General features: G+C 47.6%; 2 protein-coding genes across 2 annotated transcripts in view; both read left to right on the top strand.

Annotated features, from left to right (window-relative positions):
• The first annotated feature begins 9123 nt into the window (after window positions 1-9123).
• On the top strand, window positions 9124-10491 carry LOC130122556 (neuropeptide Y receptor type 4-2-like). The gene has a single exon (XM_056291488.1). It carries the CDS (start codon window positions 9124-9126, stop codon window positions 10489-10491), a length of 1368 nt encoding a protein of 455 aa, XP_056147463.1.
• Window positions 10492-11166: 675 nt separating this feature from the next.
• The window catches only part of mcph1 (microcephalin 1), a 60147-nt gene continuing 50059 nt past the window's right edge, over window positions 11167-21254 (top strand). Inside the window, exons 1-6 of the mRNA XM_056291487.1 lie at window positions 11167-11192; window positions 11512-11619; window positions 15249-15774; window positions 20163-20214; window positions 20339-20430; window positions 21054-21172. Coding sequence (XP_056147462.1) covers window positions 11167-11192; window positions 11512-11619; window positions 15249-15774; window positions 20163-20214; window positions 20339-20430; window positions 21054-21172 — 923 coding nt within the window. The remainder of the gene's footprint in view (window positions 11193-11511; window positions 11620-15248; window positions 15775-20162; window positions 20215-20338; window positions 20431-21053; window positions 21173-21254) is intronic.

Genomic DNA, 21254 nt, shown 5'->3' with positions numbered 1-21254 from the left:
GGTGTCATACACACAACACGTGGTGTTATACCCAGCATGTGATGTCATACATGTGGTGTCATACACGCAACACGTGGTGTCATACACACAGCATGTGGTGTTATACACATAACATGTGGTGTCATACACGCAACATGTGGTGTCATACACGCAACATGTGGTGTCATACACACAACATGTGGTGTCATACACACAACATGTGGTGTCATACACACAACATGTGGTGTCATACACACAACATGTGGTGTTATACCCAGCATGTGGTGTTATTGTCAGCATGGTGTGACGTCATACAGGGGTGCCGCGTTCCAGCGGGGCGGGTGAGCTGGTGTTGCTGCAGCGCCGGGGTAAAGGGCTTCTGTATGTTGTGGGGTGGTGTTGGATGGTTATGTCGGGGTGTGTAAAGACGCCTGCTGAGTGTCTATTTGTCATTGGACAAATTGTGTTTATGTTGCTGAAAAGAGATCGAGTCTGTTTTATGGTGATTCTTTGGTCAAATAAAGACTTGTTTTCAAAACGTAATTCGCTCTCTCTCCCTCTCTCTCCACACCCTCTTTCCCCCCCTCTCTTTCTCTCTCCCCCCTCTCTGTCTCTCACGCTCCCTTTCCCTCTCCCCCCTCTCTGTCTCTCACTCTCCCTCTCCTCCCTCTCCGTTTCTCCCTCTCTCTTGCTCCCTCCCTCTCTCTCTCCCTCTCTCTCCACACCCTCTCTCCCCCTCTCTCTTTCTCTCCCCCCCCTCTCTGTCTCTCCCTCTCCCTTTCTCTCTCCCTCTCTGTTTCTCTCTCCCCCTCTCTGTCTCTCCCTCTCTTTCTCTCTCCTCCCTCTCTCCCCATCTCTCCCTTTCTCTCTCCCTCTCTTTTTCTCTCTCCCCCTCTGTCTCTCCCTCTCTTTCTCTCTCCCCCCTCTCTCCCCATCTCTCCCTCCCTCTCCTCCCTCTCTCTTTCTCCCTCCCTCTCTGTTTCTCCCTCTCTCTCTCTCCCCCTCTCTCTTTCTCTCTCCCCCCTCTCTGTCTCTCCCTCTCCCTTTCTCTCTCCCTCTCTTTTTCTCTCTCCCCCTCTCTGTCTCTCCCTCTCTGTCTCTCTCCTCCCTCTCTCCCCATCTCTCCCTCCCTCTCTCCCTCCCTCGCTCTCCTCCCTCTCTCTTTCTCCCTCCCTCTCTCTCTTCTCCCTCCCTCTCTCTTTCTCCCTCTCTCTATCGCTCCCTCTCTCTTTCTCTCTCCCCATCTCTCCCTCCCTCTCTCCCTCCCTCGCTCTCCTCCCTCTCTCTTTCTCCCTCCCTCTCCCTCTCCTCACTCTCCTCCCTCTCTCTTTCTCCCTCCCTCTCTCTTTCTCCCTCCCTCTCTCTCTCCTCCCTCTCTCTATCGCTCCCTCTCTCTTTCTCCCTCCCTCTCTCTTTCTCCCCCCTCTCTCTTTCTCCCTCCCTCTATCTCTCCTCCCTCTCTCTCTCCTCCCTCTCTCTTTCTCCCTCCCTCTCTCTATCGCTCCCTCTCTCTTTCTCTCTCCCCCTCTCTATCGCTCCCTCTCAAATTCAAACGTGCTTGTATTAGCATGACAAATATACATTTGTATTGCAAAGCGTCTTCACATAAAGCACAATAAGAGTGCAGGAACACACAACATAAATACATCAACACATGCAACACAACAACTTACACAGCTACGTCATGGTAACAAGATCCTGTGTGAGGGGATGTGTGTGAATTTGTCCTTCTCTGCATGTGTGTGTGTGTGTGTGTGTGTGTGTGTCTGTGTATGTGTACGTGTGTCAGAGACAGTGTAGATGTGTGTACTATGTGTGTGTGTCAGAGACAGTGTAGATGTGTGTACTGTGAGTGTGTGTCAGACAGTGTAGATGTGTGTACTGTGAGTGTGTGTCAGAGACAGTGTAGATGTGTGTACTGTGAGTGTGTGTCAGAGACAGTGTAGATGTGTGTACTATGTGTGTGTGTGTCAGAGACAGTGTAGATGTGTGTACTGTATGTGTGTGTCAGAGACAGTGTAGATGTGTGTACTGTGAGTGTGTGTCAGACAGTGTAGATGTGTGTAATGTGAGTGTGTGTAAGAGACAGTGTAGATTTGTGTACTGTATGTTTGTGTCAGAGACAGTGTAGATGTGTGTACTGTGTGTGTGTCAGAGACAGTGTAGATGTGTGTACTGTATGTGTGTGTCAGAGACAGTGTAGATGTGTGTACTGTATGTGTGTGTCAGACAGTGTAGATGTGTGTAATGTGAGTGTGTGTAAGAGACAGTGTAGATGTGTGTACTGTATGTGTGTGTCAGAGACAGTGTAGACGTGTGTACTGTATGTGTGTGTCAGAGACAGTGTAGATGTGTGTACTGTATGTGTGTGTCAGAGACAGTGTAGATGTGTGTACTGTATGTGTGTGTAAGCGACGGTGTAGATGTGTGTACTGTGGGTGTGTCTAAGAGAGTGTAGACGTGTGTACTGTGAGGAGTGTGTGTCAGAGACGGTGTAGATGTGTGTACTGTATGTGTGTGTCAGAGACAGTGTAGATGTGTATACTATGTGTGTGTGTCAGAGAGGGTGTAGATGTGTGTACTGTATGTGTGTGTCAGACACAGTGTAGACGTGTGTACTGTGAGTGTGTGTCACAGACAGTGTAGATGTGTGTACTGTGTGAGTGTGTGTCAGCGACGGTGTAGATGTGTGTACTGTGGGTGTGTCTAAGAGAGTGTAGATGTGTGTACTGTGTGTGTGTGTGTGTGTGTGTGTGTAAGAGAGTGTAGATGTGTGTACTGTGTGTGTGTGTGTGTGTGTGTGTAAGAGAGTGTAGATGTGTGTACTGTGTGTGTGTGTGTGTAAGAGAGTGTAGATGTGTGTACTGTGTGTGTGTGTGTGTGTGTGTGTGTGTGTGTGTGTGTGTGTGTGTGTGTGTGTGTGTGTGTGTCAGAGACGGTGTAGACGTGTGCACTGTGAGGCGTGTGTGTGTCAGAGACGTATCCTGTCTTGGTTGTGGTGAGGTTAGTAGCAGGTGTGTGTGTGTGTGTCTGCGCCCCCGTGTGGGTTTGGGGGTGCAGTTGAATACTTCCACCAGTGAGTGACAGCAGAGCTCGTGGCTGGCGCGGCTCGGAGCGGCTCCGGTTCTCCAGGAATAGACGCGCTCCCATTGTGGGTGCAGGTTTTCCTTTTTTCTCCTCCCAGGTTACCATGGTGCTCCGCACTCGCTCTCCTCCGGCGTTCAGCGCGGCACGCTGCCTCGCCGGCTGACTCCTCATCCGGTGGATTCCCGCGCCTGCCAGGACCGTCACGCGCTCAGGGACATGGTCTGTGCTCGGTCAGTTAAGGTGAGTGCCTTGCTCCCGTCTCTTTGTCCACCACGAACTCCTTGCGCTGTGTGGGCTCAGCATTCAGTTGCAGTACTTATTCATGTGATTTATTTGCATATCAAACGTCGGCTGTACTGTCTCTCCCTGCCTGCGGACTCGAACCCACTTCTCACAGATGTACAGTGGAGGTTGCCTACCTCTGCATTATTTCCCGCGTCTTTCAGCAGCCAACAGTGGCTGTATCTAGATCTAGACTACAAACAGTGGCTGTATCTAGATCTAGACTAGAAACAGTGGCTGTATCTAGACCTGGACTAGAAACAGTGGCTGTATCTAGATCTAGACTAGAAACAGTGGCTGTATCTAGATCTGGACTAGAAACAGTGGCTGTATCTAGATTTGGACTAGAAGCAGTGGCTGTATCTAGATCTGGACTAGAAACAGTGGCTGTATCTAGATTTGGACTAGAAACCGTGGCTGTATCTAGATCTGGACTAGAAACAGTGGCTGTATCTAGATCTGGACTAGAAACCGTGGCTGTATCTAGATCTAGACTAGAAACAGTGGTTGTATCTAGATCTGGACTAGAAACCGTGGCTGTATCTAGATCTGGACTAGAAACCGTGGCTGTATCTAGATCTGGACTAGAAACCGTGGCTGTATCTAGATCTAGACTACAAACCGTGGCTGTATCTAGATCTAGACTAGATGTAGACACTAAAGAGGTCATTCTGTAAACGGGCGGCTCAGGAGGTAGAGCGGGTCGTCTGGTAATCAGAAGATCGCCAGTTCGAACCCCGGCCCCTGCAGACAGCGCGTCGAGGTGTCTCCGAGCGAGACGCTGAACCCCCTAAAAGCTACCGGTGAGGGAGGGCTGGCGCCTGGCGCGGCAGCCTCCACCACCGGCGTGTGAACGGGTGAATGTGAGGCGCACGCTGTTAAAGCACTTCGGGGGTAGGGGGGGGGGGGGTCGGTGGACTCGAACCTGCCGTGTAAATGCGGTTCACTTAGCAGTTCTCATTACGGCCGCAGGTACACGGAAAGCCCATGATGCTCTCTGGCATCGTATTGTAGCGAATTCGGGGGGCAGTCCGGGAGACCGTCGCCACAACCGGGACGCGAACCCGTGTTTCCCACGCCGCAAGCGACGACGTTAACCAGTCGACTAAAGGGTCCGACCCGTTAGTCAAGGACCAACGGGTCTACTTGTCCGTGCCCGTTACAGTATGAATCCCCTGTTCAGCTCCAGTATGGCAGGTGGTGACTTACGTTCTTCACCAGGAGGGGATATTCATCATCCTCCCCGCCACTTTCCCTGGCTGCCACTCGGGGTTTATACATATTTCATGTCCGAGGCAAACTAGGCTGCCGTCGTCCTCTCAGACCGCCTCATGTGTCTCAGATGAAGTCTCTCTTCATGTCCCCCTTTGATTTTTCTGCCATTAAGTCTTTTGATTAGTGCCTCGCGCGTGTACGCCTACGCTCACAAGTGCACATATATTACACCCACGCGAGACCCACAGCCGTGCCGGTCTGCGGGGGAGTGCCCCAGCGTGGAGGTTTAGGCGGCGAGCCTCGTGTAAGTTTACTGCTGAAGACATCTTGTGTTGGTGAAATAATGGGGGGGGGGGGTTAGTCATTTTTACCCCCCTTTTGTCTCTAAATGTCCTGATTCTCCATCTCTGACCCCGTTTACACCTGGTTTTAAAATGCGTTTTGTTTGTTTTTGCGATCGGATCACAAGTGGACAGCTCTAAATACCAGTGTAAACCACCACCACAACGTTCTGTGAACCGGTTACGCAAACCACTTGCCGAGGTGGTCTGGGACGCATTTGACCGCATATCTTTTGCAGTGTGAACGCTGATGCGTCCTGATGCGTCCCCGACAAGGACGTAACAGGAAACAGTCTTCTTCTTCGGAGTAACGACATCTGACCACAAGTGGCCGGCAGGACGCATTTGGAGACGCATGCTAGACACCGGTGTAAACGGCGACGTGTCTCGCGGTCAACTTGTGATCCGATCGCCCAAGACGCATTTTAAAACCAAGTGTAAACAGGGTCTGTGTTATTCTCCGAAGTATTTATTTTTTCCTCCAATTAGGTCATTTTAATTTCTGCACGCCCTCATTTGCATAGTGTAAATTGACTCAAGAGACACTGGCTTACATTATTACATTTAGGACAATTATGCATTAATTGATATTCTGCACTGTTCTGTCAAATACTCTTCACTGCCATGACAGCAAGGGGCTTAATGACACAAATTCAATGTGGTATTTTTAATAGAATAAGGATACATTCTATTATGTTCTGTTCTATCAAATGATATTCTCTTCTATTTTCTTCTATTCTCTTCTATTCTATTCTGTATTTTTAATAGAATAAGGATAAATTCTCTTCTATTCACTTCTATTCTATTCTGTATTTTTAATAGAATAAGGATAAATTCTCTTCTATTCACTTCTATGTTATTCTTTTCTCTTCTCTTCTCTTCTCTTCTCTTCTCTTCTCTTCTATTCTGTTCTGTCAAACCATATTCTCTTCTATTTTTCTCCTACCAAACCATATTCTCTTCTATTTTTCTCCTACCAAATCATATTCTCTTCTATTTTATTCTCTTCTATTCGATTCCGTAAAATCATATTCTCTTCTATTCCATCTATTCTCTGCTACTCTATTCTCTGCTACTCTATTCTCTTCTGCTCTATCAAAGCACATTATCTTCTATTCCATTGTGTTTTAGAATAGGGAGAAATAAGGCTTTTCTGGCTCCATCTTACAAAAATTACACCACCCCATTTATCCCCACCCCCCACCCCCACCCATTCACTCATCATTACTGGGACACAGAGAAGCACAGTCATGGAGGGTTCTTGATCCGGTTTTTCTGTCCTGGTAATAATCCCCTACGTGTTGGGAGAAAGAAAGAGAGGAAGAAAGAAAGAAAGAAAGAAAGAAAGAAAGAAAGAAAGAAAGAAAGAAAGAAAGAAAGAAAGAAAGAAAGAAAGAAAGAAAGAAAGAAAGAAAGAAAGAAAGAAAGAAAGAAAGAAAGAAGGATAAAGAAAAAACAAACTGGGGGAAGGTTGGAAAGAGGCGTGAAAGAAAACACAATGTGTGAGGTCATGGGTTTCTCCACAGGCCTCTCCAGATATTGTGCAGCGCGTTGTACTGATCACTGTGATAAGGCTGCTTATTGGACACCCTTCACACCGTGTGAGATTACGCCAACCTACAGCTTTGACCCATTTACAGGACTTTTAGAGGCTTTATTATCACGGTTTATAGCCACTGGGACTGACACGACAGTAGCTAGTTCTTCTTCATTAAATATATATACACATATACACATATATACACATATATACATATATACACATATACACATATCTATATCTATATGTATGTATGTATGTATGTATGTATCTATCTATCTATCTATCTATCTATCTATCTATCTATCTATCTATCTATCTATCTATCTATCTATCTATCTATCTATCTATCTATCTATCTATCTATCTATCTATCTATCTATATATATATTTGTAATGATTTGGTGACATGACAGTTTTTGATGTCTTCCCCGTCCATACAAAGGGCAGCTAATACTCAGCCAGTCCGCCAAACTGAAATGGTGCTACGAGATTCCTGGCTTTCAGTTACTGACAGAGGGCTTAAAGGTCCCACGAAATTAGGAATCAGGAACATTTTATTTGTCCTTTTCGCTTCCCCCAGCCCACAGCGGTGCAACACAAAGACAGAAACACATCCAAGAACTACAAGGACTACAACAACACACACATCCAAACTAACACACACATCCAAACTAAACAAAAAAATCACTGTGCAAGTGAACGAGCACCAGCCGGGATGGCTGTCGGAACTGCCGGTCTGCATGGGCTAGCAGTTAGCTTAGCCTGCCCCGCTTCGGCATCCTGTCAGACCAGTGGTGTTTCCTCCTCGGGTGCAGCTCCAGGCGGAGGCCGTGGTCCCTGGGCCCACCGGACGCAGCAGACCAAGCTGTCCCGGCTGATCCAACACCAACCCTCCCAGCCAGACACCTTCGACACACCTTCCTGCACTCCAAACGACACTAAAAACACAGTCAAAACCAGGCGAGGCCGCCGCCAACCCCCCCTCGGTGTTATCGGAACTGCCGGTCTGCATGGGCTAGCAGTTAGCTTAGCCTGCCCCGCTTCCGCGTCCTGTCAGACCGCCCTCGGTGTTATCGGAACTGCCGGTCTGCATGGGCTAGCAGTTAGCTTAGCCTGCCCCGCTCCCTCGTCCTGTCAGACCGCCCTCGGTGTTATCGGAACTGCCAGTCTGCATGGGCTAGCAGTTAGCTTAGCCTGCCCCGCTTCCGCGTCCTGTCAGACCGCCCTCGGTGTTACCTCCTCGGACGTACACGAACCAAAACATCGCCTGAATCTGGAGGAGACGAGTGATCAACCACCAAATTGAAACTAGCCAATAGCATGTCAATGTCCAGATCCCAATAAAATACCCAGTCATTACTGGCTGTCCGTCAAATCAATCTACGTTCTCTCATAAAATCACACCCGGCTCTTCTGCTTCATTAGGACATCAAATCACAAACGTTCACAACTGCTGTTTCATGGCGGCTCCTTTAAAAACAAACGTATATATAAGAAATCTGCTTTTTTTCCGCTTCCGCAGATGATATTCCTGTTTATGTCAACACATACTGGAAAAAAGGTCATCAGTTTTTGCCATGACTGATCTAGTCTTGAATGTCTGTGCTTAGAAAGTCTGTTACGAAGTAAGAAGTCTATCAACTGAGCAACGATGCTGCACCTGCAGGACTCACATCAAGTCACTTCTTGCATACATTTACATTAGTGTAAATGACACAAATGTTTTAACGCAAACAGAAATGTGTGCTCATTTCAACAAACTGAATCCAGTGGATTTCGTTAAAGACACTGGGGAGAATCTTTTGCTAGTACAAGCAATTGTCTCCCCAAAGTGTCTTTCCTTGTTTTTGAGGGGACACTTTTTGCAGTTAGGGAAGCATATCTTTTGTGCTTACGTGTTTCCCCAGATAGCAAAACTGCTGTGGCCTGGACCCGTCCCACACCCGACACTTCGTCTGGCCCACATACCGCGTGGAATGATGGCGCTTGGGCGGTCCGCTCCTATTTACCAGATCCGGGCCAGAACCAAGCCATAGCAATGCCGCATGTGCCACATATTTGCCAAAGGTGGCCATATTTGTTTTGTGATATTTGGGCCATGTTCACCATTTACCACACGGGCCACTTCAGGGTCACATCCAGATCACATGTTGCCGAGAGCACCGCATCTTTGCCAAAAAGGCCCAAATTTGATTTGGTATATTTGGGCCATATTTGCTATTATACATGTGAGCCACTTTAGGCTCACATCCATTTTGTCAGGGCCAGAAGAAGGCCATCAATGCTGCATCATTGCCTGAAGTGGCCCACATCCAGATGCTATCTGGGTTAGTGCAACGGCGTTCACAGCCGTCTAAAACTCAGAAAACTCCATATTGTGCTTTACTGAGCTATCGTTGTACCTGCTGAGACTGTAAACCCTCATGCCCCTTCTGGCAGACTTGCTCTGTGCTCCTCTCCAGTCAGACTCACTACCTCTGTGCAAATAGACCCCCTCCACCTGTAGAAACAACTGGTTTTCAACCGAATAGTGAATTCTTCGCTGTCTTATTCTCTCTCTCTCGCTCCCCCCCCCCCCCCCACGCTCTCTTTCTGACTTTCTGATGTCTTTTTTTTAGGAAGCCGGGGTGGAAGATTTGACGCCGCGTTGGCTGTGGAAGTTGTAATCCTGCTGCGATGTCCTGGAAGGCAGGCACCAGCCAGTCCCTTCCATCAAGCACCACCCTGCCTCTCCCCTACAACAGGACCCATCCGAAATCTCTGCCGTGGGATGAGGCTGGATCCGGCAGACAGTTCATGCAAGGGGAGGAGTGGGCATGGAACAAGAGCCAGCCCCCCACCGACCTCTCCTTGTTGGAGAATGGGGAGTGGTGTTTTATGTCCCCTGTCCTGACGATGTTTCTGGTCGTGTGCTACTGCATCACAATGGTGCTGGGCCTGGTGGGCAACATCAGCCTCATCAGTATCATCGCCCGGCGCAGAGAAAAGGCCAATGTCACCAGCATCCTCATCTGCAACCTGTCGTTTTCTGACATTCTGGTGTGTCTCTTCTGTCTACCGTTCACCGTCATATACACACTCATGGACCACTGGGTGTTCGGGTCGATGCTGTGCCGGCTGGTGCCGTTCATCCAGTGCGCGTCGGTGACAGTGTCCATCCTGTCGCTGGTGTTAATCGCTCTCGAGAGACACCAGCTGATTATCAACCCCTCTGGGTGGAAACCCAGCATTCCTCAGGCGTACATGGCCGTTATCCTCATTTGGACGCTTGCTTGCCTCACCTCGCTCCCTTTTCTGGCTTTTCAGCTGCTTACAAATGAGCCATATGCCAATGTGCCCCATCCCAAAGCCCAGCCGCAGCCCCAGGCCGCAGGCCCTCCCCGACCCTTCCCCTTGCCCCAACTGCAGTCTTATGACAATACATCTCTGCTACAGCCTCAGTTGCACACACACTCCAACGCATCTGGGTTTTCCAACTCATTCCACACTATCTTTCCCTACGCTCCCGCCTCTGCCCATCTGGAGGCGTGCCTGGAGCACTGGCCGTCCCGGCAACAGAGGCTGGCCTACACCACCTGTCTCCTGCTCTTCCAGTACTGCGGCCCTCTAGTACTGGTTTTGATCTGCTACATACGGGTTTTTCTCCACCTCCGCCGGCGTAAAGACATGCTGGACCGCACCAGAGCCGTGGAGAACCAGCGCATGGCCCATAGCCGGCGGATTAACATCATGCTGGTCGCCCTGATAACGGCCTTCGCTCTGTGCTGGCTGCCGCTGACCATCTTCAACGTGGTGTCTGACTGGAATCAGGAGGCTCTGCCCATCTGCCATCACAACTTGCTGTTCTCCCTCTGCCACCTGCTGGCCATGTCCTCCACTTGCATCAATCCCGTCATCTACGGCTTCCTCAACTCCAACTTTCGGCAGGAGGTGAGAGAGGGGCTGCTGCACTGCCGCTGCCAGCCGGCAGAGGACGACTACGACCACTTCCCGCTGTCCACCGTGCACATGGAGGTGTCCCGTAACTCCACGCCCCTCAGCTGAGAGAGCTCAACGCGCCTTGACTCACTCGCCTCGCGGAGTTTATTGGTTTGTTAGCGACGTGACGTGACGTGACGTGACGTGACGTGTGTGACGTGACGTGACGTGACGTGTTGTTAGCGGTACAGTTCCGTGTCAGAAACGTAGTGACGTGTGAGTTATTCTTCAGTGAAGCATACTTATCCAATGGGTGTTCTGATATGTAATAAATGTAAATTTTTACACTTAGATCAGCGTGTGTCATACGAACCCCAACACGTGCTATTAACAAACGGCGCTTAAAGCAACCCTGAAAACACGGTGCACATTGTCATCAACGCTGGGAAGCAATACAAACCCAAACTGCAAGCACGTGTCAGAAGTGCCATTGCCTTGCATAGTTACTGCTTTATTTGCCCTATAATTGTATATACACCGATCACCCAAAACATGAAAGCCACTGACAGGTGAAGTGAATAAATTAAATCATCTAATGACATCCCAACAGAAGAGCTACTGCAGCTCAAGTTGCTGAAAAAGTTGACGATAGGCTATGATTGACAGGTGTCACAACACACAGAGCATCGCAGCTTGCAGCGTGAGGAGCTGCGCAGCCACAGGCCAGTCACGGTTTCCATGACGACCCCTGTCCACCGTTGAAAGCGTCTGCAATGGGCACGTGAGCGTCAGAACCGGACCATGGAGAAGTGGAAGAAGGTGGTCTGGTCCGATGAATCACCTTCTCTTTTACCTCATGTGGCACCAGGACGCACTATGGGAAGATGGCGAGCCGGCGGAGGCAATGTGATATATATGACGGGCAGATATGAGGCGTTCCTCATTTTTCTGCCTCATAAAGAATTTACTTGACTTTTAACAAAGTTATATATATATATATATATATATATATATATATATATATATATATATATACATACACACACACATATATATGTGTGTGTGTATATATATAGTGAGACGAAGTGGTTGTGGATGTGGCTTGTCTGGTAACTCGTTCGTTTCTGAATCTGTGCTTCTTTTCAGCAGCACAATGGAGGTCATCATGGTTGTAGCGCCCAGCATCCTCACAGCCACTCTCAAGGCCGCCCTGTTTTGTTCCCAGGCGTTAGAGTCCATGCCAGACCTTTTGAGGTGGGCCTTGATGTAATCTTTATATCACTTCTTTTGTCCTCCTGGGGCACGCCGTCCTGTCATGAGCTGAGAATAAAGAGCTTATTTTGGGAGGCGAGAGTCAGACATGCGGGGGACATGGCCAGTCCATCTCAGCTGCTGCTGTGCGATGGTGACAGTTACAGTAGGCATGTTGGCCTCCTTGAGGATGCTGTAGTTGGTGCGTTTATCCTCCCAGCTATCTTAAGGATCAACCTGAGGCCTCGCTGTTGGTATGCCTCGAGTGCCTTCAGGTGCCTGCTATATGTGGTCCAGGTTTCTGACCCATACATTGGGGTGGGCAGTACTACTGCTTTGTGAGCCAGAATTTTTGCTCTGGCCTCAAGTTCGCGGTTTTCAAAAACCGTTTTATTCGATCTTGAGATGGCCTGGGTGGCACAATTGAGACAACGGTGTATTCAAATGTCAATGTTGGCTTTGGAGCAGCACGGTGGCGCAGTGGTTAGCGCGGTCGCCTCACAGCAAGAAGGTCCTGGGTTCGAGTCCTGGGGTAGTCCAATCTTGGGGGTCATCCTGGGTCTTCCTCTGTGTGGAGTTTGCACGTTCTCCCCGTGTCTGTGTGGGTTTCCTCCGGGTGCTCTGGTTTCCTCCCACAGTCCAAAGACATGTAGGTCAGGTGAATCGGCCGTACTAAATTGTCCCTAGGTGTGTGTGTGTGTGTGTGTGTGTGTGTGTGTGTGTGTGTGTGTGTGTGTGTGTGTGTGTGTGTGTGTGTGTGTGTGTGTGTGTGTGTGTGTGTGTGTGAGCCCTCTGATGACCTCTCCAGAGTGTCTCCACACCTGCCGCCCAATGACTGCTGGGATAGGCTCCAGCATTCCCGCGACCCTGAGAGCAGGATAAGTGGTTCGGATAATGGATGGATGGACGTTGGCTTTGAGGGAGAGAGGGCTGCCAAGATATGGGAACTCTTCCAAGATTTTGAGTCTGGCGTTGTCTACAGAAGATGGATGGGGAGAGAGCAGGCATATTTCTGTTGGGTGGGGATTGGTAGAAGATATGGGTCTTTTTTGTCAGCGATCAGGCCAAGCTACTTGTATGCCTTTGCAAAGGCATCCAGTATGCTCTGTAGTTCCTCTTCTATGAGGTACGCTAAGGCGTTGTCATCGGTGTACCGCAGCTCAACGACGGATGTGGTGGTGGTTTTACTTTTAGCCCTGAATCTGTTAATGTTCAGAAGATTCCCATCAGTTCTGTACATGATTTTGACTCCCTGAGGCAGGTTGGGACCTGTGAGGTGGAGGATGGTGGCAATGAAGACAGAGAACAAGGTTGGGGCAATGACACAGCCTTGTTTAACTCCTGTGTGGCCCTTGAAGGACTCTGTCTCGTCTCCATAACTGCTGAGTACTCTAGCTGACATACTGTCATGTAGTAGTTGTAGTACTCTGATATATTTGTCAGGGCAGCCTATTTTTGACAGAACTAGCCGGAGGGCCTGGCGGTTTATGGACTCAAAAGCTTTGGTTAAGCCTTTCAAGGTCATGTACAATGGTTGATTCGGTTCCTGGGCTTTTTCTTGGAGTTGGCAGTAAAAATCATGTCCATGGTGCCTTCGTTAGGACGAAAACCGCTCTGGGATTCTGGCAGCATTTCCTCTGATATTGGGAGGGGTCTGTTGGCCAAGACCCTATAGGGCTTTCCCTGTGGTGGAAAACAGGGAAATGCCATGGTAGCTTTCGCACTCAGATTTGTCCCCTTTCTTAAAGAAAGAGATAATGACTGTGTCCCTAAGTTGCGCAGGGATTTCCTCTTTTTCCCATATTTTAAGTAGCAGGGCATGGATAGATCTGAGGAGTGTAGGTCCACCTGCCCTCAGTCCTTCTGCCGGTATTCCATCAGGACCAGCAGCCTTGTTGATTTTTATCTTCCTGAGGACATCCTGGACTTCTCTTAGTCTAGGTTTTGCTGCCATGTCTTCCTCTTTGGGTTGTTGAGGGAGTTGTTGGAGGTCATCCATCTCAGGGCTAGAGTTAAAAGGTCCTGGTAGTGTTCTTTCCACCTCTCTTTGATTGACCCATTGTTTGTTAGCAGTGTGTGCCCATCTTTGGAGCAAAGGGGGGGGGGGGTTAGAGGCAGTGGCTGGGACCGTATATTGCTTTAGTAGCATCGAAGAAGCTTCTGGTATCCCAGAGTCTGCAAGGTGTTGGATCTCAAGGGCTTTCTCCGTCCACCACTGGATCTTCAATTCCCTGACCCAGCTTTGGATGGCTGACTTTGCTCTTGCATGGGCAGCTCATTTATTTTGGCAAGTGATGTCATTCTGCCAGATGGTAAAGGCTTGCCTCTTGATGTTGATAGACCGTTGGATTTCCAGGTCATTATCATCAAACCAATTTTGGTGGTTCTTCATCTTATGTCCAATAGTGGTTTTAAAGGTGCCAGTGGTTGCAGTTCTGAGCAAATCCCAGCGGCTTTCAATATCATCTGGATACTGCTTGGGCATTGATATACTGAGAATGGCTTGTAACTGTTGATAAGAGGAGGTATCAATAAGTAGTTTGAGGTTGAGCTTTGGGTGGCTCTGCTTTTTCTGCACCCTTCTTTTCCAGTGAAGATGGATGAACATGGTGGAGCGGATAAGGCGGTGGTCAGTCTTGCAGTCATCTGCACTGATCATCACTCTGGTGTTAAGTACCTCGTGTCAGTCTCTTTGACAGTCGATAATGTAGTCAATGAGGTGCCAAATGTTAGAATGATGGCGCCTCCAGGTTGTTGTAAATTTGTTCTTCTGATGGAAGAGTGTGTTGGTGATTGTTAGGTTGTGTTCTGAGCATGTTGTTAATAGCAGGATGCCATTAGAGTTTGTGTTTCCAACTCCTTCCTTGCCAATTATGCCTCTCCACAAGTTATAATTTCATCCACTCTGGCATTGAACTCTCCAAGCAGGATTCGTTTATCCTCTTTGGGTACTTTGGTGAGAACATTGTCCAGGTTGGCATAGAAGGTCTCCTTTACTTCATCTTGTGAGTCAAGTGTGGGAGTGTATGCGCCGATGACAGTAACGCTTTGGTCATTTACAAGCACCAGCCTTATTGTCATCAGGCGTTCATTGATGCCCAGAGGAAGGTGGCAAATGGGGCTGTTTTTGATAGCAAAGCCCAGACTGTGATCCTCGACTCATCAGCTGCTTTTTCTTTCCAGAAGAAAGTGTAACCACTCTTCCCCTCTTCCAGCTGTCCTTGGTCAGCCAATTGGGTTTCAGAGAGTGCAGCAATATCAATCCAGAATCTTCTCAGCTCTCGAGCGACCCTTTTACTGTTAAAAGGGAGGACAAGGGGTGAGGACATTCACAACGAGTTTAAACGTTATGGTTATGGTAACAGCATTCCCATTCATAAGCTGGTAGCGATCACTACAGATGGGGCAATGTGTGGGGTGCATTCGGGTTTCGTTGCACTGTGCCGTCGTGATCCCCCAAGCACTGCCTAGTAAAGTGGTGTACTTGTCTTGTGTCAGGACAATTGTCGTTATGATTGTTAATTCGATTCGCGCAAAAGGACTTCAAGTCATTTCTGGAGTCACGAAACGAGGAGCACGAGGCACTGTCTGATGATGCATGGCTGCTAGACTTAGGTTTCCTCACATAACAGCAAACTGAACGAGCTCAACTATGAGCTTCAGGGGAAAGATGAAGACGCGGCACACACGGCTGTCAATGCCTTTAAGACCAAGGTGGGTGTGTGGGCCTCTCAGCTGAGGAACGGAAGGCTGGTGCACTACCCAAACCCAGAGAAAATGTCACAAAACATCGGAAACAAAGATGAGTTTCTCCCGCAAGAATTCTGCACCCACCCGGAGAAACTGGCATCCGAATTCAACGGGCGTTTTCAGGAGTTAAACGACATAGGGGAGGTTGCTGCATTTATCTCAAACCCTTTCCTCCCCATTGAGATTGAGGAGGTGCCCGCGAAATTCCAGCAAGCATTTGCTTTACCAGTCGAGGTTGACATGGGGATAACTGATTTGCAAAATGACATCGAGTTGAAAGCAAGCTCAAGAAACAGTGACTTTTGGGATCTTGTAAACACTGAGAAGTTTCCCCTCCTTTCATTTTCCACACTTAAGGTGAAGGCCTACTTTGGGTCAACATATCTCTGTGAGATGGCCTTTTCACAGGTAAAAATAGTCAAGTCAAAGAACAGGTCTTGTCTAACTAATAGACGTCTCACAGACAGAGTCAGACTTGCTGTATCAAACTATGAGCCAGACTACAGAGCACTTGCTGATAGTGTGCAACAGATTTTCAGATTCCTTCTTTCAGCTTTTTCCCTGTTTTTCAGGGGTCGCCACAGCAGATTTTACAGTTTCCATCAGGACCCTGTGAGGGCACAGTGCCAATGACCGTTGACAGTGTGCAACAGAGTCAGTGAATATTGCCAGTTTGAAATATGATCTGTTGCAGGGTATTGTTTACAAAAGGTTATGATCTGTGATATGATGTTATTTAAAAGGAAAAATGTAACAGTACTGCACTTGATTGGCTTAGGCCTGTTAATTGACTGATTGTTGAGGTTATTATGAATGGTAAACGAGTGATAGGCCTGTGGAAATATTGAAAAATTGTAATATGACTTGTCATAACATTTTGAATGACAGTTGCACTTACTTCTGATTATACTATTTGCATGATTACATTAATACTTTGCCTGTTGTAATGATTAAATTATAATTGGCTTGTGATCTTGGTGGGAGACAAAAGTTTGATAAGGGCTTTGAAACAAAAATAATTGACTTATGACTGACAGGTAACAAAATAAAGTGTCAAAGTGGAACTACATTGTCAGTTTTTTCTTTTTATCATTTTTTGCAAGTGGTAGATCTTGTTTTACATTTGGACTTGGGATGTGATCTTAGGCTTGAAAAGGTTGGTGACCACCGTCCATGAGGGTTCATATGTTCCAAGCTCCAAAATGTGATTTTCTGTTTCTGACCACATGGTGGTGATCCCTCTGGATGTGGTGGTCCAGACAGGAGGTATGAGGCAGACTATGTTTAGGGCACCTTTTCTAGCCCCCTACCCAACTGGGGTGAGCAGAGAGGATCCTAAATAGGGCTGCTCAGTTGTGGGTGCAGCAGCCGAGAAGCCCCTCTGCCTCAGTCCCAGGGCTTAGCGACTGATCATACACACACCGCTCTAGTCACAACACCTAGAGGTTGCCAGACTTCACTGTCCTGCCCCAATCACCTCTTCCTGATCGCCACAGGGCTTTGACCCAGGATGTTTATGGGTTGATCCTTGCGGGAGGACGCCTGTGTTTGACAGCTTTTTACGTGGAGTGGCTGATGCGCCTACAGCCACTGCACAGTCCTTGGCAGTGGGTGGCCAGAGTCCAATAGCATGGAGAACCAAGATGATTGGGGACCACCCTCTGTTGCAGAACTTCACTCGCCTTCGCCGCCATTGTGACTGGAAGGCATCTCCTGCCAGTTCTGCCGTTGAGATCTTTGTTAGATCGCTCTTCGTCTGGACGCCTGGACCCCCCCCCCTTCCCCTTGACCTATCCACCTTAGGTGATCGTACTAGGAGTCAAGCTCCGGACAGCATGGCCCTTGAGATCAGTAATTCTTTAATAGACAGTACAAGCCTGTTTCATGCTTTTTGCAATCATCAGCTGTCACTAGAGCTAAAGGGCAAAGAACAGAACACTGTCTCACCGTGCACATCACGTGCACATCGTCCAATGGGGAAGGGGGAGTGTCTGACTTTCTGTCTCTATGGAGGAATCCGACGACTTTATAGTTCAGTGTCTTTATTTCAACGGTGACGGTTACAATCATACAGTAGCTAGCTCCACAGTAGTGACTCGTCTGAGTGCTAAACATAGACTGACGATTATGTGGTCCCCCTGCGTCCTCATGCGTCAGATGGACCAATCAGCTTGCAGCTAACTTAACAGCCAATAGGAGTGCTTGTATCACATCCTTATAGCCAAACGGGCTATTATATTCTAGAGAATATTACAGGGAGGTGGCTACATTCAAATACGTGTGATCGCTAACCGTCCAGTAGTAGGTGGAGGGGGAGGTTGCATACAAAGTTAATGCCGTTTGTCTATGACATTATCTATTTATAATTGCAAAACTGAGTAGGCCAGCAGTTGCAGACACAGATATAAGCATCTATTTTGTCCACCTACACCGTGACGCCGTGGCCACAAACATCGGTAAGCACTTTTTTGAACTTTTGGTTAAGCGCTTTACCCCGGATCACCAACTGAGGAAGCTATTGTAACGTGCATGGATAAGAAGACACGCTGGCCGCTGGCTGGCGGGTCTGAGCCTTTAGTCTAGCGGTTAGCGATGTCTCCCGCGGTGCGGGCGATACGGGTTCGCTTCCCGGCCGCGGCAGTTCCTGTGGTTGCGTTGCCCCCCGAATTCGCTACAATATTCAACAAGGACAGCATCTAGATTAGCTACAGCTGCATGTCTAACGTTCAACAAATAATGTCGTCCCACAACATAAGACTCATGAACAAATGAAAGACACCGTCATCACAACCGGACAACTGCAACTGTCGTGTGAACGACTCGGGCCTTCTCGAAAGAAAATGCCAGACGAAAGGAGAAGCTACGCTGACGAGAGAAGGCAGCGGTCTAACAGAGGGTACGTTCGAAACAAGGTTTAATGTTTAAAGAATGTCACATCTTTAAGCCCTTATATTTGGTATTGGCGGACAGAAACATTAATTAGTCAACCAGCTGGAAAATCCTCTCAAAGAGCAAAGCATATTCAACCAGAAGTAAAATGTGCAATTTATGTCTAACTGAACAGTATTGTAGCGAATTCGGGGAACAACGCAACCACAGGAACTGCCGCGGTCGGGAAGCGAACCCGTATCGCCCGCACCGCAGGAGACATCGCCAGCCAGCGGCCAGCGCGTCTACTAATCCATGCACGTTACACTACCCCCCTCCTTCGGGAAGCGCGTCCCCGCGCTTAAGCATATCAGCTCCTTCACGCCCCAGGGCGCCTGCGCTTCCGATGGCTTTACGGTCGCCCCATCCCACTTCTGACACCAATGTAGCGAATTCGGGGGACAACGCAACCACAGGAACTGCCGCGGCCGGGACGCGAACCCGTATCGCCCGCACCGCAGGGAGGCATCGCTAACCGCGACTAAAGGGTCAGACCCGCCAGCCAGCGGCCAGCGTGTCTTCTTATCCATGCACGTTACAGTATTCAGATTGGATTACATTATTTTTTGTAATCCAATGGATTACGTTACTGATTATAAAAATTCCCATGTAATTTATATTCAGTAACTGCCCACATTTTACAGTAATCTGCCCCAACCCTGGTAGCCTAACGGTTATTAATAGGACGCCTGTGCGGCGGAGTATTGTAGCGAATTCGGGGGACAACGCAACCACAGGAACTGCCGCGGCCGGGACGCGAACCCGTATCGCCCGCACCGCAGGAGACATCGCAAGCCAGCGGCCAGCGTGTCTTCTTATCCACGCACGGTACAGTATAGTTAAAAGTCCCAGTGCTGTTATAGCGAATATCAGCGCTCATGGAATGCCTCTTGTCCAATCAAATGATTGGAACTAACTGTCGTATAAGATGTCATAGAACAAAACGGGGACGTTTTTTGTTGTTTTTTTTTTACTGCAAAAAATAAACATACAGGACTCAACATAACAACATTGTACATACAACTCCGAACAGAAAACAGAAACTCAACAACGAACAAAACAGGCTCCCCATTTAAAATGCTACAGAAAACGGGGGCGTGGCGACAATGACCTCTCGACCCGTGACGTCACCGCCGTCCCAGAATGCACCGCGTTACAAACTTCAACCGCCAACGGCGGAGCTCTTTCTCCTCTGAGCTGTAAGCGTTAGATGGGTTTGTGAAATATTTTATTTCCCTATTGGATTAATATATATATGTTGTTTAGAAAAGCGCCATATAAGTCAAATTTATTATTATTATGACACGTTTTTCTGTAAAATAAAAGAGAGAGAGAGAGAAAAAAATAAACGCTGATGTGTTTTTCAGGCGAGCAGCGTTGGCGTAACATCCATCCCTCCATTGTCCAAACCGCTTATGCTAACACTTTGTACGTTATGCTAGTAAATTACGACTCTTTCCGTTATTTGAGAATAAACATATACAAGCTTATTCTTGCATCTATGGACGGCTATCGTTAGCGAGTATCACATGCGGCGGCGGTTCGCTCGCAGCTAACGTGCTAGCATACGTAACAATAGCTAACGTTAACGTTGTTACTGTTTAAAATCACGTCACTGTGTAACAGTTAACGTATTGTATCAGTCATTACTTATTCAAGCGCTATCTTTGGCAATCGTGAGGCAAGCCTGCTTCAAATGATAGCGGTCGTAATATTAAATGTGAAAACAACAGATGTTTGGTTTACAACAGTCGCTTTATTGCCCACCAGCAGCTGGCCTCTAGAAACACCTCATCGGTACCCAGACAGCTGGGCCCTGATCCTGCAGGAGTGCGTTTATCCGTCATGTCTTGTTTAGGTACATCTAGAAGCTGAGCGGGCTAACAATGGCAGGCCACGGTTCGTCAGCTATCTTGAAAGGTAAGAGATCGAGTAAGCTATTCACCCATGCACTGCAGCTGGGGTTTGACTTAAATTCCATCCAGATCGAAAATGTGTGGCTTCGCAGTTCGTTTCCACCCCTGTGCTTGTCGTGTCTTTTCAGATGTCGTCGCATATGTCGACGTCTGGTCGTCAGACAAAACGGACAACTATTCGAAACCGTTCGTCAAGCAGCTCCAGGAATTGGGGGCTGAGGTAAATTCACAGATACACACACGTGATAATAATAATGGATTACATTTATATGCACAAGATATATTTACACTTTTGGGTAACACTTTAGTATGGGGAACATAAAAAAACTTAATTACTAGTGAATTAGTACTGATCAAGATGTCACTTTAGTATGGGGAACATATTCTAAGTAACAAAAACTTAATTTAGAGTAATTTAACACTATTAACACCTGTAGTTTTGTGTTTTGTTATGTTAGAACAGACCATATTCATTAAGTGTTAGTAAGGGAGAATAACTTCTTGTGGTACTACCACCTTATAAAGTCCATACTAAGCAAAGCATATTGAGATGGTACTACTAATAAGCAATAATTCTGAGGTTATAGAGGGAAAACTCATAGTTAATGGCTTACTGGTTGTATAATAAGGCCATGCAGAATAAGGCATTAATGACTACGTAATAATGACCAATTAAGAGCCAATATGTTGCTAATTTGCATGCTAATAAGCACCTAATTAATGGTGACTACGTTCCCCATACTAAAGTGTTACCCAATTTTGAATACAGTTAGATACATCATAGTGTGATGTATATAGTGTGTATGCTGGTTTGTGATGCTCCTACATCTTTCACTTCCACAGGTATCCAAAACATTTAATAAGCAAGTCACCCATGTTGTCTTCAAGAATGGTCATCAGGCAACCTGGGTTCTAGCCAAGAAAAGAGGTTCAAAGCTGGTCTCTGTTCTGTGGGTGGCAAGGTGATTTATATCGTTGTGTTGTATACATCTTCAACCTGAATATTTGTTTATTTTTATAACCACAATCTGTTATCAGATGGCC

The sequence above is a fragment of the Lampris incognitus genome, chromosome 13 (genome assembly GCF_029633865.1).
Source record: "Lampris incognitus isolate fLamInc1 chromosome 13, fLamInc1.hap2, whole genome shotgun sequence".
Classification (NCBI taxonomy): domain Eukaryota; kingdom Metazoa; phylum Chordata; class Actinopteri; order Lampriformes; family Lampridae; genus Lampris; species Lampris incognitus.
Note: the sequence above shows the minus strand (reverse complement) of the source record. Positions and strands in the feature narration are given on the sequence as shown.